Source organism: Triticum aestivum, chromosome 6D (genome assembly GCF_018294505.1).
Source record: "Triticum aestivum cultivar Chinese Spring chromosome 6D, IWGSC CS RefSeq v2.1, whole genome shotgun sequence".
NCBI classification, from domain to species: Eukaryota; Viridiplantae; Streptophyta; class Magnoliopsida; order Poales; family Poaceae; genus Triticum; species Triticum aestivum.
Genome location: NC_057811.1, coordinates 394180698 through 394196566, shown reverse-complemented (window position 1 = coordinate 394196566; position 15869 = coordinate 394180698). Strand labels below are relative to the sequence as shown.

The window sequence follows — 15869 nt, the reverse complement described above, 5'->3', positions numbered from 1 at the left end:
TTCGGCCATGTTTTTTGGATCTTGAAAAGCAGCTTCCACATGTCTTCGTGCTTCATGCCGAAGAACCGCTGCAGGGTCCGGGGACCGGCCGGGTCGAACTCCCACATATACCGAGTCTGGCGTTGGCAGGGGAGAATCCGGCGAAAGAGCATCACCTGGATCACGCTGGCAAGACTGGTATTCTTGTCTACCATACTCTGGACGCGCTTCTGCAGCGTCATCACCTCGTCGGACGACGCCCAGTCCAAGCCCTTGTTGAGCCAGGATGTCAGCCGCATTGGAGGCCCGGACTTGAACTCGGAGGGAGCAGTCCATGTGGAGTCACGAGGTTCCGTGACATAGAACCACTGCTGCTGCCATCCCTTCACGGTCTCCACGAAGGTACCCTTGGGCCAAGTGACGTTGGGAAGCTTGCTCACCATGGCGCCTCCGCACTCCACGTGTTGGCCATCCACCACTTTCGGCTTCACATTGAAGACCTTGAGCCATAAGCCGAAGTGCGGGGGAATGCGGAGGAATGCCTCGCATACGACGACGAACGCCGAAATATTGAGGAAGGAATTCGGGGCTAGATCATGGAAATCTAGCCCGTAGAAAAACATGAGACCGCGGACGAAAGGATGCAGGGGAAATCCTAGTCCGCGAAGGAAATGGGGGATGAATACTACCCTCTCATTGAGCTCTGGAGTGGGGACGATATGATTTTTGGCAGGAAGCCGGTGGGCGATTTCCTTGGCCAGGTACCCCGCTTCCCGGAGCTCCTGGATGTTTCTCTCTGTGATGGAGGAGGCCATCCATTTTCCCTGCGCTCTAGATCCGGACATGGCTGGAGTTTTGCGGGGGACGGAAAGGATTGAAGCTTGGGCGCTGGAGCTCGAGGGCGGATGGGCTGAGGAAGAAGAAGGCGTGGGGTAAAAGGGGGGATCCTTATCTCCTTATAAAGGCATTGAATATCAAGCGTCCCCCCACAAGCCTTAAAACTCGCCTATTCCCAAGGGGTCGTGCGAGCGGCACGGTTGGATTTCCCAAGCCCGTGTTGATGAGAATCCCGTAATAAGGGGACACGATCTCTGCTTTGACAAGACGTGTCACCGGAGGCTGCGTCTCGAAACGCGAAACGGGAGATTGAAAAAGATTCAAAATAATGAAAAGGCCAGACGTAACGTCTCGCCAGAAAAACTGTCAATAAAGACATATCATGTTTTTTGATTAAGTATTATGCCCTTGTGGTAGTGGCTTGTAATTGTTAAACAGAGCCGGATATAGTTCTTGTTGATCAACTACCTTGAAGTATTCGGAGGAGGAATCCGCCTTGCAATGCCGAAGACAGTCTGCGCGCCGGACATATCGTCATTCAAGCCTGGTTCAGGGGCTACTAAGGGAGTCCTGGATTAGGGGGTCCCCGGGCGTCCGGGCTATGTGACGTGAGCCGGACTGATGGGACGTGAAGATACAAGACGGAAGGCTTTCCCCCGTGTCTGGATGGGACTCTCCTTTGCGTGGATGGCAATCTTAGCGTTCGGATATGAAGATTCCTTTCTCTGTAAACCGACTCTGTACAACCCTAGGCCCCACTGGTGTCTATATAAACCGGAGGGTTTAGTCTGTAGAGGCAATCATAATCATACATGCTAGACATCTAGGGTTTGGCCATTACGATCTCGAGGTAGATCAACTCTTGTAATCCCTATACTCATCAAAGTCAATCAAGCAGGAAGTATGGTATTACCTCCATTAAGAGGGCCCAAACCTAGGTAAACATTGTGTCCCTGTCTCCTGTTACCTTCGATCCTTAGATGCACAGTTCGGGACCCCTACCTGAGATCTGTCGGTTTTGACACCGACAGCGCCTCCTGAGGCCTCGTCGGGAGATGAATTTTCCCGACGTGTCGAGCCAGCGGGCGCAGGATCTCGCGCCTCTCCCACGGCTTTTCACGGACAAGGATCGTCGTGACCACCGGAGGCAGCAGCGTCTCCTTGCCATCGCCGAGATGGACGTGGAAGCCATGGTGTTGTGGTGCGAACGCTTCCCGCAAGACATCGTCGACGAGCACCAGTTCTACAAGCAAAGGAGGACGGAGCAAGCCGCCTATCGGGAGGACAAGCGTGCGCGGAAGCAGGCCGCTCAATTGAAAATGAAGCTAGGAGAAGCGTCCTCCTGGGACTTCCAGGACGAGCGGTATGCTGACGCCTACATTCAGACGTCGGAGGAGAACATTACCGAGTCGGAGTCGGAAAACGACGAGTAGTTGATCTTTTCTTTTAATAGTCTATGCTATGAACTATCTATGTATCCATATTATCCGGCCACCCCCGGCGAGTAGTTCATCTTTTCTTTTAACAGTTGATCCTTGGTACTATCTATGTTGAACTGGCCGGCGGCCGACGAAGGAGGCGGGCGAGGGTGCGCTGTTGGATGGGGAGAGGGCAATGTGCCACCGACCAGCGGGCCCGGGGAGGGGAGAGGGCGCGCACGTGTCCTTCTCGTGTCCGCGCCGACGCAAATCCGGCTCAAAAATGAGCCAGGAATGGGTCGCCCGCGGACGAAAAGCGGACGCGCGTCCGTTTGGGTCGGCGTGTTGGGCCGCCTTTTGTGTCCGCGCCAACCCAAACGGACAGCGGCGGACGAAATGGGTCGCTCCATTGGAGTTGCTCTTATGTTTTTCACCAAAAAATGGTTATGCTTGTGAATAGATGTTCAGTTAGTGGAAAAGAAAGTTTACGTAGGTTACGTAACAACCTTACGTAGGTCTAGCATTTTTGTAGCTGAAATTACAAACAAACTTAACCAGCAAAACATACAGCATCGATCATATGTTGCTGTCACAAAACATCCCAAAACGTAGTAGACAAATTTAGCCCAGCTAAAGGGTTTTTGAGTTTATAAAACTCAAAAGCCAGGTCAATCCAAAGTCAACTATTATTCCTCTGAACGAGTTTGATCTTCCTGCCCCTTACCGCACAATTCACAATCACAAACGAAGAAGTAGTCACCGGAAATGAATCATCAGCATGCGCCTGGCCGGAACCCAACGACGCTCTGGCCGACGTTGAGCAACACCTCGAGCGTCCGCTGCTGCACGTTGCCGATGACGCTGGGGATGCCGCTGGGGTTGGTGCTGGCAGCGAACGCGAGGCAGTTGCCGATGACGACCCCACTACGGTCGAGGTTGACGACCGCGCCGCCGTCGAACACCAGCGCGACGTCCGGCACTGTGATGCTGTCCAGCTCCAGCCCTGTGAAGTCGAAGCACGTGTCCAGTATGCTCCTGGCCGGCATCGTCTTGTACTGCGTCATGCTGGCCTTGAACGCCGTCTTGAGCGCCGTGTACGCCGCCGGCGGCAGCCGCGTAATGTACGCGCCGGAGCTCACCAACGACCCGGCGGCGAAGGCGGAAGGCGGTATGTTGAGCTGCGTCCCGTTCACGACTATGTCCTGCAGGAGCACGCCATGGAACGTCGGCACCTGTTCCCATCTGATCATCGGCGTCGAGAGGAAGCCCGACGTGTCGTTCGGCCCGCCGAGCGTGAGAAATCCAGACGTGGCATTGGTCGGCGGGAGGCAGTATGAGTAGGCCTTGCCGTAGGTCGCCTCCGTCTGCGACACGAGCGACTGCACGTCGCCGCCGAGCCCCATGAGCCCGTCCATGCTGTCCTCCACCTCCGCCTCGTCCTGCCTGCAACCGAACTGGAAGTTCTCGACCGTGTCGGAGGAGCTCAGCATCAGCGTGTCGGAGCCGTACGTCCCGGTGTTGTTCGGCTGGTTAGTGTACTCGATAACGTACTGGCACGTTGAGTTGGAGCAGCCGTTGCCCTTGTTGCCGAGCTGCGTGCACTCCGCGGCGCTGCAGGAGAAGGGGGCGTAGGTGGTCGACTTGCTGGGGTCGAAGAGCGTCGACCCGGTCGGGGAGCGGCAGTGCACCCACGACACGTCGCCGCTGGTGTCGATCATCATGGTCTGGGTCACGACAGGGGAGCCGATGCCGACGGTGATCACGTACTGCAGCGTGCCCAGGGCGAGTCCCAGATCGGCCGGCACGGTGAGATCCAATGGCTGGAGCCCGTCGGTCCCAGAGAACTTCCGTCGCACGTACTTGGCCCGGAGCTGGTCGGCGCGGAGAAGCTCCGCCATGGTCGGCTCCACCGTGGACGGCGCCGGCGAGCACGGGCCATACCGGTGGTTTAGCGGCACCGTGGGTCCACTGGACGACGACGGAGTCGCTATAAAATTTACAGACGAAATGAAACGGCGATCATCACAACTGTACTGGACAGATGGTGTGATGTACGTACCTGGTTGCTCGGCGCAGACGGCTTCAGCACGAGCAGCGGCAGAATAGTAGCAGAACAGCAGGAGAAGCAGCTGCTGCGAAACAGATGACATGGCTGTCATCAATCCTTGCTTCATTGCTTCTCTCTCAGAGCCAATGCTGAATTGAATTGAACTGGTTAATCGCAGCTCTAAATTCCTTAGCTTATATAGATAGATGGGAGCTCTGGATCAACGCCGCCTGGAACGGGCATGGCAGTTGACTCTGCACATATGTATGGCAACTTGGCAAGTGTACGAACTGGCACTTGAATGCAGGGTGGATTATCCAGTTCGTGATGCTGCGGCATATACGTAGGTATTGCTCAGTAATGGGTTGTTTTTCTCTTCTACGCTGATCTGCGATGGTATTGAGTGGTTCGTTGACATGAGATTTTTGGATTTTTCTGGCACAATCTGATGCCTTACGTGAATTGTTATTAGTGGATCGACCTGGACCAAGTCCATACGTTGTCCATGGGGAGACGATTCATGGATTTAGTCTTTAACCAAACATGACAAAGAGGATCTCGCTTATACCTTCACATCTTGCAATTAATATTATTTCTTGAATTCTTCTCTAAACTATATATGCACCTTGTTTACCCCTTTTGTCTTGTTGATGAGATGCGTTTTGGACCTCTCTAAACTATGAACCTTGTTTACCCCTCCTTTATTAATAAGATGAGCCAAATCTTTTCCGTTTGTTTTGAAGAAAATAGAAAAGCATGAATTCTTCTCAGAACTTGTTCATGGATGTCTTTTGACATGCCCCCGCATCATGCTATTAATTCTATTTCTTGAATTCTCCTCAGAGCATTTGATAGGCACATATGGCAGCAAAAATGCTTTGGTCAAAACACTAAACAACACAGGCCAGAACCTGTTCAACATGCCTGTTCGTTGTCGCTATTTCAATTTTGGACGGAATGAAGTCCCAAAATCTGTGTTTTGAACATCTTGGCGCCATAGCCACCTCCGAGTCGCCCCGGACAGCCTTGAACTTTGAAGGCAGGAGCGGACCCAACCCAAAAAGACAAATGGAGGCTCAAAGTCAGCGGGGACACAGATGTTTCAATTAATAAACCATTGGATCTCAAAGCTGCAACATTAGATATCGAGTTGGGGCCTAGGCTCCCACTCGGCCCAACGTAGATCGCTTCACAGGCTGCCTAGTACCTGGCTTCCTACTCCGCCATCTCCTTCTTGAAGGCCACTTGCCTGGCTTTCTCAGCTGGCGGCAGCGACTTTCACAGACAAATATTGTACTAGCCCCAAAACCACTCCAAAATTGGGGGGTCCGGCACAACCTCGTCCGGCGGTGCGTAGGGGTCCTCCTCGTCGCTACTCTACGACTGAGCGTCCTCGGGGGGCTGCGCCTCCTCGTCGGCGCGTGGGTAGATTGGCGGCGCCATGGCAGAGATTTGAGAGAGAGAGAGGGCGAGCGAGGGGAGGATGTAGATGAGAATGCAGTCGGGACGACGTGATCAAGGTAGTATTTATTGGCGGCCGGAATCTAGATCGACGGGAACAGTACACACGGCGGTCGCCGGAATTTACGAGTGCTGTAGTTTGAAGTACACACAATTTCTGCAGCAAAAGCCGTGTGTGAACTTAATAGCTGACGGTTTCCAATACTGAACCGTGTCTGATTAATGACCCGCGCCACTCACCTTCCAAACCTCGAGGCGCAAAATAGAGTGCCAATCATGTGGGCCCGGTTGTCTTGCCAGATCTTCACATTTTCTTTCTTGAACACCGAATATTTACATCGTCTAGTCATTTTTGGAATTTAAATTCCATGGCACTCCATGCATGTGTCCAATCTGTGACATCAATATCTTTGAAAATTCTTTCTAATTTACTGCACATGTAATTAACTCGCACACAAGTACACATTTTTTATACCATTATTGTTAACCGCTGCATGTAGATGTAGTTCAAAATTGGATTACGGCCATTAAATGGCTAGAAAATCACTTAAATGTCTATAAAAAATCAAATCCCCCCTGAGGTTTTCCAAATTTTGACATGACAGCTGTATTAGTGCAGGTTAATTACAGAATTTTTTTGAAGCCCATAACAGGAAGCTATCGTCGATTCGTCATCAAACATGCACTATTTCCTCTCGAAACCACAAGCCTTCTAATGAGTTACTCCGGTTTTTGAGGGGTGTGTGTCAAAACTTTCTTCAAACAGGCCAAATTTTGTACCACATCATCTTAGTGGCATGACATTACGTCAAACAAGGTTTCATGTGTTTCTGATCATTTTTTATTTTTTGGAATTTAAATGGCATGGCACTCCATGCATGTGTCCAGGCCGTGGCACCAATATATTTGCAAATTCCTTCCAATTTACTGCACATGGAATTAACTCACACAAGTACACAAAAATATGATTTTTCAAACCATTATTGTTAGCCGCTACATGTAGATGTAGTTCAAATTTGAATTACGGTTATTAAATGGCTAGAAAATCACTTAAATGTCTTCAAAAGGTCAAATGACCCCTAGAATTTTTCAATTTTTCAAATGACAGTTATATTAGTGCACGTTAAATTAGAAAAACATTTGAAGGCCGTAACAGGAAGCTATCTCCCGTTCGTCATCAGACATGCATTGTTTCCTCTCGGAACCACGATCCTTCTTGTGAGTTGCTCCGGTTTGTGAGGGGTGTGTGTCCAAACTTTCATCAAACATGCCAAAATTTTTACCACATCATCTTGGTGGCATGGCATTACATCAAGCAAGGTTTCATGCATTTTTGATTTTTTTTATTTTTTGGAATTTAAATGCCATGGCACTCCATGCATGTGTCCATGCCGTGACACCAATATGTTTGAAAATTCCTTCCAATTTGCTGCACATGGAATTAACTCGCACACAAGTATAAAAATATGATTTTTCAAATCGTTATGGTTAGCGGTTGCATGTAGATGTAGTTCAAATTTGAATTACGATCATTAAATGGCCACAAATTCACTTAAATGTCTTTACAAAGGTCAAATGACCCCTAGAATTTCCCAAATTTTCACATGATAGTTGTATTAGTGCACCTTAAATGTAGAAAAAATTTGAAGGCCGTAAGAGGAAGCTATCTCCCGTTCGTCATCAAACATGCATTGTTCCCTCTCGGAACCACGAGCCTTCTAGTGAGTTGCTCCGGTTTTGTGAGGGGTGTGTGTCCAAACTTTCGTCAAACATGCCAAATTTTTTACCACATCATCTTGGTGGCATGACAATACATCAAGCAAGGTTTCATGTGTTTCTGATCATTTTTTAATTCTTTGGAATATAAATGGCATGGCACTCCATGCATTTGTCCAGGCCGTGACACCAATATGTTTGAAAATTCCTTCCAATTTGCTGCACATGGAATTAACTCGCACACAAGTACACACAAATATGATTTTTCAAACCGTTATGGTTAGCCGTTGCATGTAGATATAGTTCAAATTTGAATTATGGTCATTAAAAGGCTAGAAAATCACTTAAATGTCTTAAAAAGGTCAAATGACCCCTAAAATTTTCCAAATTTTCACATGACAGTTGTATTAGTGCATGTTAAATGTAGAAAAAAAAATCTGAAGGCCGTAAGAGGAAGCTATCCCCCGTTCGTCATCAAACATGCATTGTTCCTTCTCGGAACCACGAGCCTTCTAGTGAGTTGCTCCGGTTTGTGAGGGGTGTGTGTCCAAACTTTCGTCAAACATGCCAATTTTTTTACCACATCATCTTGGTGGAATGACATTACATCAAGCAAGGTTTCATGTGTTTCTGATCTTTTTTTATTTTTTTGGAATTTAAATGGCATGGCACTCCATGCATGTGTCCAGGTCGTGACATCAATATGTTTGAAAATTCCTTCCAATTTACTGCACATGGAATTAACTCGTACACAAATACAAAAATATGATTTTCAAACCTTTATGGTTAGCTGTTACATGTAGATGTAGTTCAAATTTGAATTACGATCATTAAATGGCTAGAAAATCACTTAAATGTCTTTAAAAGGTCAAATGACCCCTAGAATTTTCCAAATTTTCACATGACAGTTGTATTAGTGCACGTTAAATGTAGAAAAAATTGAAGGCCGTAAGAGGAAGATATCTGCCGTTCGTCATCAAACATGCATTGTATCCTCTCGGAACCATGAGCCTTCTAGTGAGTTGCTCCGGTTTTGTGAGGAGTGTGTGTCCAAACTTTCGTCAAACATGCCAATTTTTTTAGCACATCATCTTAGTGGTATGACATTACATCAAACAAGGTTACATGTGTTTCGGATCTTTTTTATTTTTTTGGAATTTAAATGCCATGGCACTCCATGCATGTGTCCATGCCGTGACACCAATATGTTTGAAAATTCCTTCCAATTTACTGCAGATGGAATTAACTCTCACACAAGTACACAAATATGATTTTTCAAACCGTTATGGTTAGCCGTTGCATGTAGATGTAGTTCAAATTTGAATTACGGTCATTAAATGACTAGAAAATCACTTAAATGTCTTAAAAAGGTCAAATGACCCCTAGAATTTTCCAATTTTCCACATTATAGTTGTATTAGTGCACGTTAAATGTAGAAAAAAATTTGAAGGCCGTAAGAGGAAGCTATCTCCCGTTCGTCATCAAACATGCATTGTTCCCTCTCGGAGCCACGAGCCTTCTAGTGAGTTGCTCCAGTTTTGTGAGGGGTGTGTGTCCAAACTTTCGTCAAACATGCCAATTTTTTTACCACATCATCTTGGTGGCATGACATTACATAAAGCAAGGTTACATGTGTTTCTGAATTTTTTTAATTTTTAGGAATTTAAATGGCATGGCACTCCATGCATGTGTCCAGGTCGTGATACCAATATGTTTGAAAATTCCTTCCAATTTACAGCACATGGAATTAATCGCACATAAGTGCACAAATATGATTTTTTTAAACATTTACTGTTAATTAGCTGTTGCATGTAGACGTAGTTCAAATTTGAATTACAATCATTAAATGGCTAAAAAATCACTTAAACTGTCTTACAAGGTCAAATGACCCCTGGAATTTTCCAAATTTTGAAATGACAGTTGTATTAGTACTACAAACTTTCTTGTATATTTAAAACACCATCCGTTGCCATTTTACTCCAAATTCGTCTTGCACAACTAATAAAAATATCAACAACATCACACACAGTTTTTTTGTAGGAACCGTTTGCGATGAAAATTCATGGTTCTATTTAAGTCTTCCTCCTTAAGCTTCGCCAGCTCGTCTGCTCTAGTGCCGGCAACCCCCGAATCCACGAATCCCGATCCCCATTCCAGCAACCCCTTCTAGCAAAGATGACGTCGTGGAAACGCTTCATGAGGGCCTGTACGGTGGCCGCGTCCTCCCCGAGCGCCGCCGCCTGCGCCGAGAGCGCAGCCGCCTACGCCGGGAGTGCCGCCGCATCCGCTGAGAGGGCATCTGCGGCAGCAGACAGGGCAGCTGCAGCAGCCGAGACGGCAGCAGCAGCAACTGCGATGGCGGCTACAAATGCCGAGAGTGCTCGAGCTGCCGTCCGTGCCGCCGATGTCGCCCTGGCCCGGGTCGAGGCCATCCACGCCAAGATCGTGGACGCACACGCCAAGATATTCCAGGCCACCTCAGAATCCAGCATGCAACCCACGTCCAAAAAGGCGGCGGCGGCCCTGGAGCACCTGCTTCCTCATGAGATCGCCGAGCGGGAGCTGGAGATGCAGGAGGCGGCGGAGATCGAGGCGCACCAGGAGGAGGAGTTGCGCGTGGCCGAGGTCGAGGTAGAGAAGAGTCTGTCCATTGAGGAATCGGCGATGGAGTACCAACTCGAGCTCTGGTGCAACCACTGCTACAAGTACTACAACCTTGAGGGAGGAGCCGAGGACGAGGACACGGTCGACTTCAGCAGAGGGGACGCGGAGTCCACCAATGGCGGCATGTCGCCAGGACAAGTCATCGACGTCTCATCTCACACCGGTGATGCATAGGCCGGCGTGGCGGCGGTGTTGTTAAAATTATGCGTACTTAGGCTTTGTTTTTAATGCTGGTCTTTTATTAGAGCAATGTTCAGGTCAACTGGCTTTGTTTAATTACTAAAATTGCTCGATTCAGTGAGTGTTCTCTGTGTGCTGTACGCTCTTTTGTGTGCCCAAATTAGCAAGTGATGTTATTATGCAATGACGTGGATGAGGACAGTACCCAGGGAAATTTCCACCAAAATTTTAATTACAAACTCATCCCATGCGCGTAAAGCAGAAGAATCGTTTGCGATGCACACAATCGTTCAAAGTGAATGGTGTCTGGCGGCACCGCGCGCAAAGTTTCCCTCCACATTTTGAAATTTTTGGCCTACTGCCGAAATATCTACCCCGCCCCCCCTTTTCTCCCCAACCACAAGTCACATTTCCCCTATTTCCTCTTTCCTTCCTTTTGAAGCTATAGCCGCTTCCTCGCTTGCTTCCTCGCTCTCGTCGTCTCGCATCCTACCGCCGGGGTCGCCATGGTCTTCTTCAATGACCTCTCCAGCGGTTCCTCCTCCTCCCACGAATTTTTCAGCACCCGGGTATGCCTCTCTTCTTTCTCTCGGGTTATGACTTGGAATGAAGGATTTTAACCCGGCGGCCGATTTGAGTCATTTCTTCCTCTTGTAGCTCCCTAGGACCATCAGTTGCAACGAATGGAGCGGGGTGGCTGAAGATCTGCCCGCTCGTTGTCACCATCAATCTCCATGCGTGAAGCTAGTAACGTTTGAATCCGTGGACAGTGGGAGGAAGTTTCTGGCATGTGCAGAGAAGGTTAGCCCCACTTTCGTTGTTACAAATCACTTGTTAGATGTGATTCAGACACTGTCACTATGCTATCTTATTCTGGATGTTAAGACAGTGTCACAGTTTGTACCTAGTATCTAAAAATGTTGCCATCTCATCAGCGGTGCCATTAGAAAATTATTTGACACCACTTCAGCAGTTTGTGCAGCCAACTTTGGTCCACACATCCGAGCAGCCAAGCAGTAAAATACTAAATCTTTATGGCACGAAGGAACTGGGCATCGGAGCAACTAGGTGCTCCGGAGTCCGGGTCCCTGATTTTTTTTCCCGCAGCATCGGCTCGCCAGTGCAGGGCACCAGTGCCAAATGTAGCAACAGTTGTCTTTACACCGGTTTTGGCATACATAGTGGACGACCTTAGTGCTATTAGTTCTATGTTACTAAATTTGTGCATGTACACACCTGTTAGTATCAATTTGCTGTCATCCAAACACTGTTGCTATGTTGTTGTAGTTATATTTAGCTTCCTCATAAAATGTTCAATTTGTTATTTATAGTACATGACTAAGAACTTGTAGCGTTGTTGTAGTTAATGATAGCTTCTGATGTTTCAGAATTTGGTTGTTGTCTCAGTAGCAATTAATTCATTTGCACATTGATCTTTTTGAGAAGACATGTCATAATTAACCTGTTTCTTCAGTTTCTCCAAATATGTATTTGGTGATTTTCTATATTGCTAGAAACCCATTTCCCGTAGAATTGTTACTGATATAGTTTTAAATATTATAGGATGGAAGTGTTCTTACCTGGAGTGGGTTGATCAAGAGTGGCCACAGTCTTTGAAGATGTGCCTAGCAATGCTCTGGAGCATGTATGAGGAAGAGAACAGAGGTAGGCTTAGAGAAAGTGTTGTCAACGCTGAAGAATATTTGAAGATGCGGGATAAAAAGAAGAAGATGGAGAATGAGCTCAGATTTTTTAAATTAGACTTTGCTAAGATGGTGTTGGCGAAGGAGGAGGCACTTTCCCAGTTGGCCAGTGCAAAACAGGTTCTTACTGAACTGAAAGCAGAGGTGGATAAGACAAGCCTGGATGATCTCGATTAGGGAAATGAATATATTGTTCTTATGAAGGTGAACTAGCTATATGTTGTATTGTGCTGTTTTCAGGTAACTGTCGTACTGTGATGTTAAAAATATTTATGTGCCTGATATGAAATTGGCAAACAGTTGTTTGATATGAAATGTGAATTTGCGTAATACTAGAATTATTAATTGTAAACTAATAAACCTACTAAATGGGTCATGGAACTTTGCAAACGGTTCTAGCAGTAAAAGCGCTTGTGATGGATAACCCAATGCCATACAGTTATCTTCATCAAATCATGTGTGATGTAGTTGAATAAAAGCAAACGGTTAACCGAGGCAGAGCGTGTGTGATAGTTACACCTATCACACACGAGGCTATACATAAATTGTGTGGGATGTATATACGAACGGAAACGTTTTCCCTGGATTGAATGTGTGGGATGTACATACAAATGGAAACGTTTTCCCTGGATTGACTGTGTGGGATGTACATAAGAACGGAAACGTATTCCTTGGATTGACTGTGTGGAATGTATATAGCAAACGGAAACGTTTGTTTGGGACTTACTGTGTGGGATGTACTTACGACCAGAACCGGTTGGGCCTGTATAACCGTATTTGATCGCTCGGCCGTCGCACACGACCTCATTTTGTCGAGTGTATGTGCCCGGAGGGCCTATCCTCGATGGTTTCTGGGTCGTGTGGGAGGGACCCCCCCTATCGCAGTCACTCACTTGGGGACGGTTCGAAACACCGTCGCGAAAAGGGGTTAAAACACCGTTTGTATAGCACCTCGTTGTACTAGTGGATAGATCCAATCAATATGAACAAACCCCATATTTTTATCCTTAATGTCAACAATACAAATACGTGTCATGTCCCTTTCTGTCACTGGGATTGAGCACCGCAAGATTGAACCCATTACAAAGCACCTCTCCCATTGCAAGAAAAATCAATCTAGTTAGCCAAACCAAATCAATAGATCGGAGAGAAATAAAAAGCTATATAAATCATGCATAGAAGAGTTCAAAGAAGACTCAAATAATGTTCATAGATAATCTGATCAAAGACCCACAATTCATCAGATCTCAACAAACGCACCGCAAAATAAGATTACATCGAATAGATCTCCAAGAACATCGAGGAGAACATTGTACTGAAGATGAAAGAGAGAGAAGAAGCCATATAACTACTAGCTATGGACCCGTAGGTCTGTGGTAAACTACTCACGCATCATCAGAAGGGCAGCAAGCACTGGTACAAGGAGGTGCTATACAAGCGGTTTTTAACCCCTTTCTGCGACGGCATTTTGAACCGTCGCCAAGTGAGTGTGTGCGATAGGGGGGGTCTTTCCCACACAACCCAGAAATCGTCGGGGATAGGGAGCCTTGATGCATACAGTTGTCCCTATAAAACTGTTTCTGATATCTCGAATATCCCAAACGGTTCATCCTTGCTACTCGTGTGTGCTGGCATTACCATCACAGTCGGAGTTCTGTGGTTTTACCTAAAACCAGGCGCAGTCTAGGCACATTCCAGGCACGGGATTTTTCCAGGCACATACCAAACTGGCTCTATGTTTACGATGCCCGACACATCACAAACAGTTCATGATTGTAAACCGTGTATAATAGGTCAACAATCACATACATTTAGTTTTCCCCACTGTTTGTGATATTGTGTGACATCACACACGCTTTGAAAACGGCAACTGTGTGCATGGTTACACACGTTTCCTCTCCGTGAACCGTGTCGGATTATGATGTACACCACACACGCTGCCCTTTATAGACCATGTGCGTTGTAATGATACGCAGAGCGTAATTCACCCTAATTTAATTGTTGCTATTTAAAATTGCACCGGATCTGAATTTGAAAGTAGGCTATAGCTTTATTCATATCCATCAGGTTCAAAACAACCAATGCATTATTCGATTCACAGGTACATATGTTCAAGAATTACATATGCACCAAATAAAGAATGATGAACCAGGGTTGTATACTTGTACTATTAAAGATGGTAAAGAAAGAGGCGAGAGACATTCTGGTTGATGAACAAGGTGAAGCAGAATGGCCCTATTGTGCTCTCCTCGATGCAGAAGGCACGCACGACTCTAGTCCAACCCCTTGTGATGGCCGGCCACCAATCATGTAGTTTGAGAGGTAATCTTGAGTAAATTGCTTCAGGATCCACTGCAAAGGAAAAAAGATTCAGACATTGTCATCTAACACAACTCATTACGGGCAGTAAAAAGAAGGCTACAGAGTTCTTACTTACCATCCTGCAGTTCATTGTTGTCTTGCATAAAGTGTAAACAAATAGTTCGATTGACATCTTTTGACCCATTTTAATAACATTCTTTATCAGTTTCCTCACTTGATGATGGTTCATGAATATCTCATTGCCCCATACGCAGAAAGGGTCGAAGTGTGGATCTTTGGCAATGACATATGTACCTAAAAGCACCAGGTTAATTTTAGAAGCTACAACACTCCCTCCATCCCATTATATAAGATCTTATTACATGTATATCTAGACATCATCAGAACATTAAGGTAACACTCTTCCTTGTTGCTATGTAGCCTGTGATTGCATATTTAGTCATTCAGTACAATGCATGTTGCTATGTAGCCTCAGTTATATTAAATGTGGCCCTAGTTAACCTACCGATATATGGCTTACAGATATATTCAGTGAAATGTACGATTCGACAATTAATCCCTTATCAGCCCCAAGCTATATGGTACCAGCTACCGGTATCCTGAACAGTGAGTATATATAAGCAATGCGATGAAACTAACCCGGATGGAAAATAGCAGTTGTTCTCAATATTGTCATGTATGAGCACATATAAAGGCATGTTAAGCACAACAGGCTAAACATCAACCAAATATATCCATGATAAACAACATAATCTACAAATGATAGCTTCAGTGTGCAGGTTTAAGCACGCTAGTTAAGCAAAACAAGAAGTGGAAAGGTGTGTTAACTGCAACAGGCATAACATTTAAAAACAAGCAAATATAGTCATTCAAATTGGTATTATGCATGTCTAAAGTACACCAGTTATTGTTAAAAAAACAAAAAGGCGTGTTAACTGCAGCATCCTTAACAACAAAGAAATATCGTAATTCATAGTGGTATTGTTGAAACTGTAATTGATGAAATTGAACTGCACGGCAAACAATTGCACATATAGAGCATCACATTGTGAAGAACTGAAATAAACAAGGCATAAGGCCATCTCTAACTGATCCCCTAAAAGTTAACAGACTAAAACCCTTAGTGGAGCATATATACACTCCAACAGTTTTTGGCCGTTTCTAGTCGATTCCCTAAACTAAACGTTGTAAACTTCAGTTTGATCAAGTTCAAAGCAGGTTGAACCGAAAGTAGCATGCATTCAAACATAAACATAGATAGTTATGCATAACCGAGCATAAAACATAAATTTAAACTAAACTACTTTCGGTCAAAGTGGAGGTCGAGCCAACCTTCCTCGTCATGTACAGTGTGCCGCGAGCCAGGTTCGAGCTGGTGCTGTCATCGGGGTCGTTGGGGAAGACACTCCTCCACTTGTCGACGTCGTTTCTTTTGACCTCGTCATCGGAGGAGAGCATGATAACATTGCCGCCCTCCGCGCCGGCAAAGATCACCCGCTCCGCCTCCACGAGCTCCGGGTGTTGCCAGTGGAGCTCTTGCAT

At 46.2% G+C, this 15869-nt stretch overlaps 1 protein-coding gene across 1 annotated transcript; it reads right to left on the bottom strand.

Moving 5' to 3' along the window:
- Positions 1-3007: 3007 nt before the first annotated feature.
- LOC123141716 (aspartyl protease family protein At5g10770-like) lies at positions 3008-4384 on the bottom strand. Its single transcript, XM_044560796.1, has 2 exons — positions 4294-4384; positions 3008-4221 (listed from the first exon to the last, which is right to left on the bottom strand). The coding sequence occupies exons 1-2, from the start codon at positions 4382-4384 to the stop codon at positions 3008-3010; spliced, it is 1305 nt and encodes a 434-aa protein (XP_044416731.1).
- Between the last annotated feature and the right edge of the window lie 11485 nt (positions 4385-15869).

What these genes read in the sequence shown, in the direction of transcription:
- LOC123141716 (XM_044560796.1), bottom strand. Translation starts at nt 4,384, where the DNA reads ATGTCATCTGTTTCGCAGCAGCTGCTTCTCCTGCTGTTCTGCTACTAT. An exon ending in CGTCTGCGCCGAGCAACCAG is followed by an intron (nt 4,222 to 4,293) that starts GTACGTACATCA and finishes TAAATTTTATAG; the next exon opens with CGACTCCGTCGTCGTCCAGT.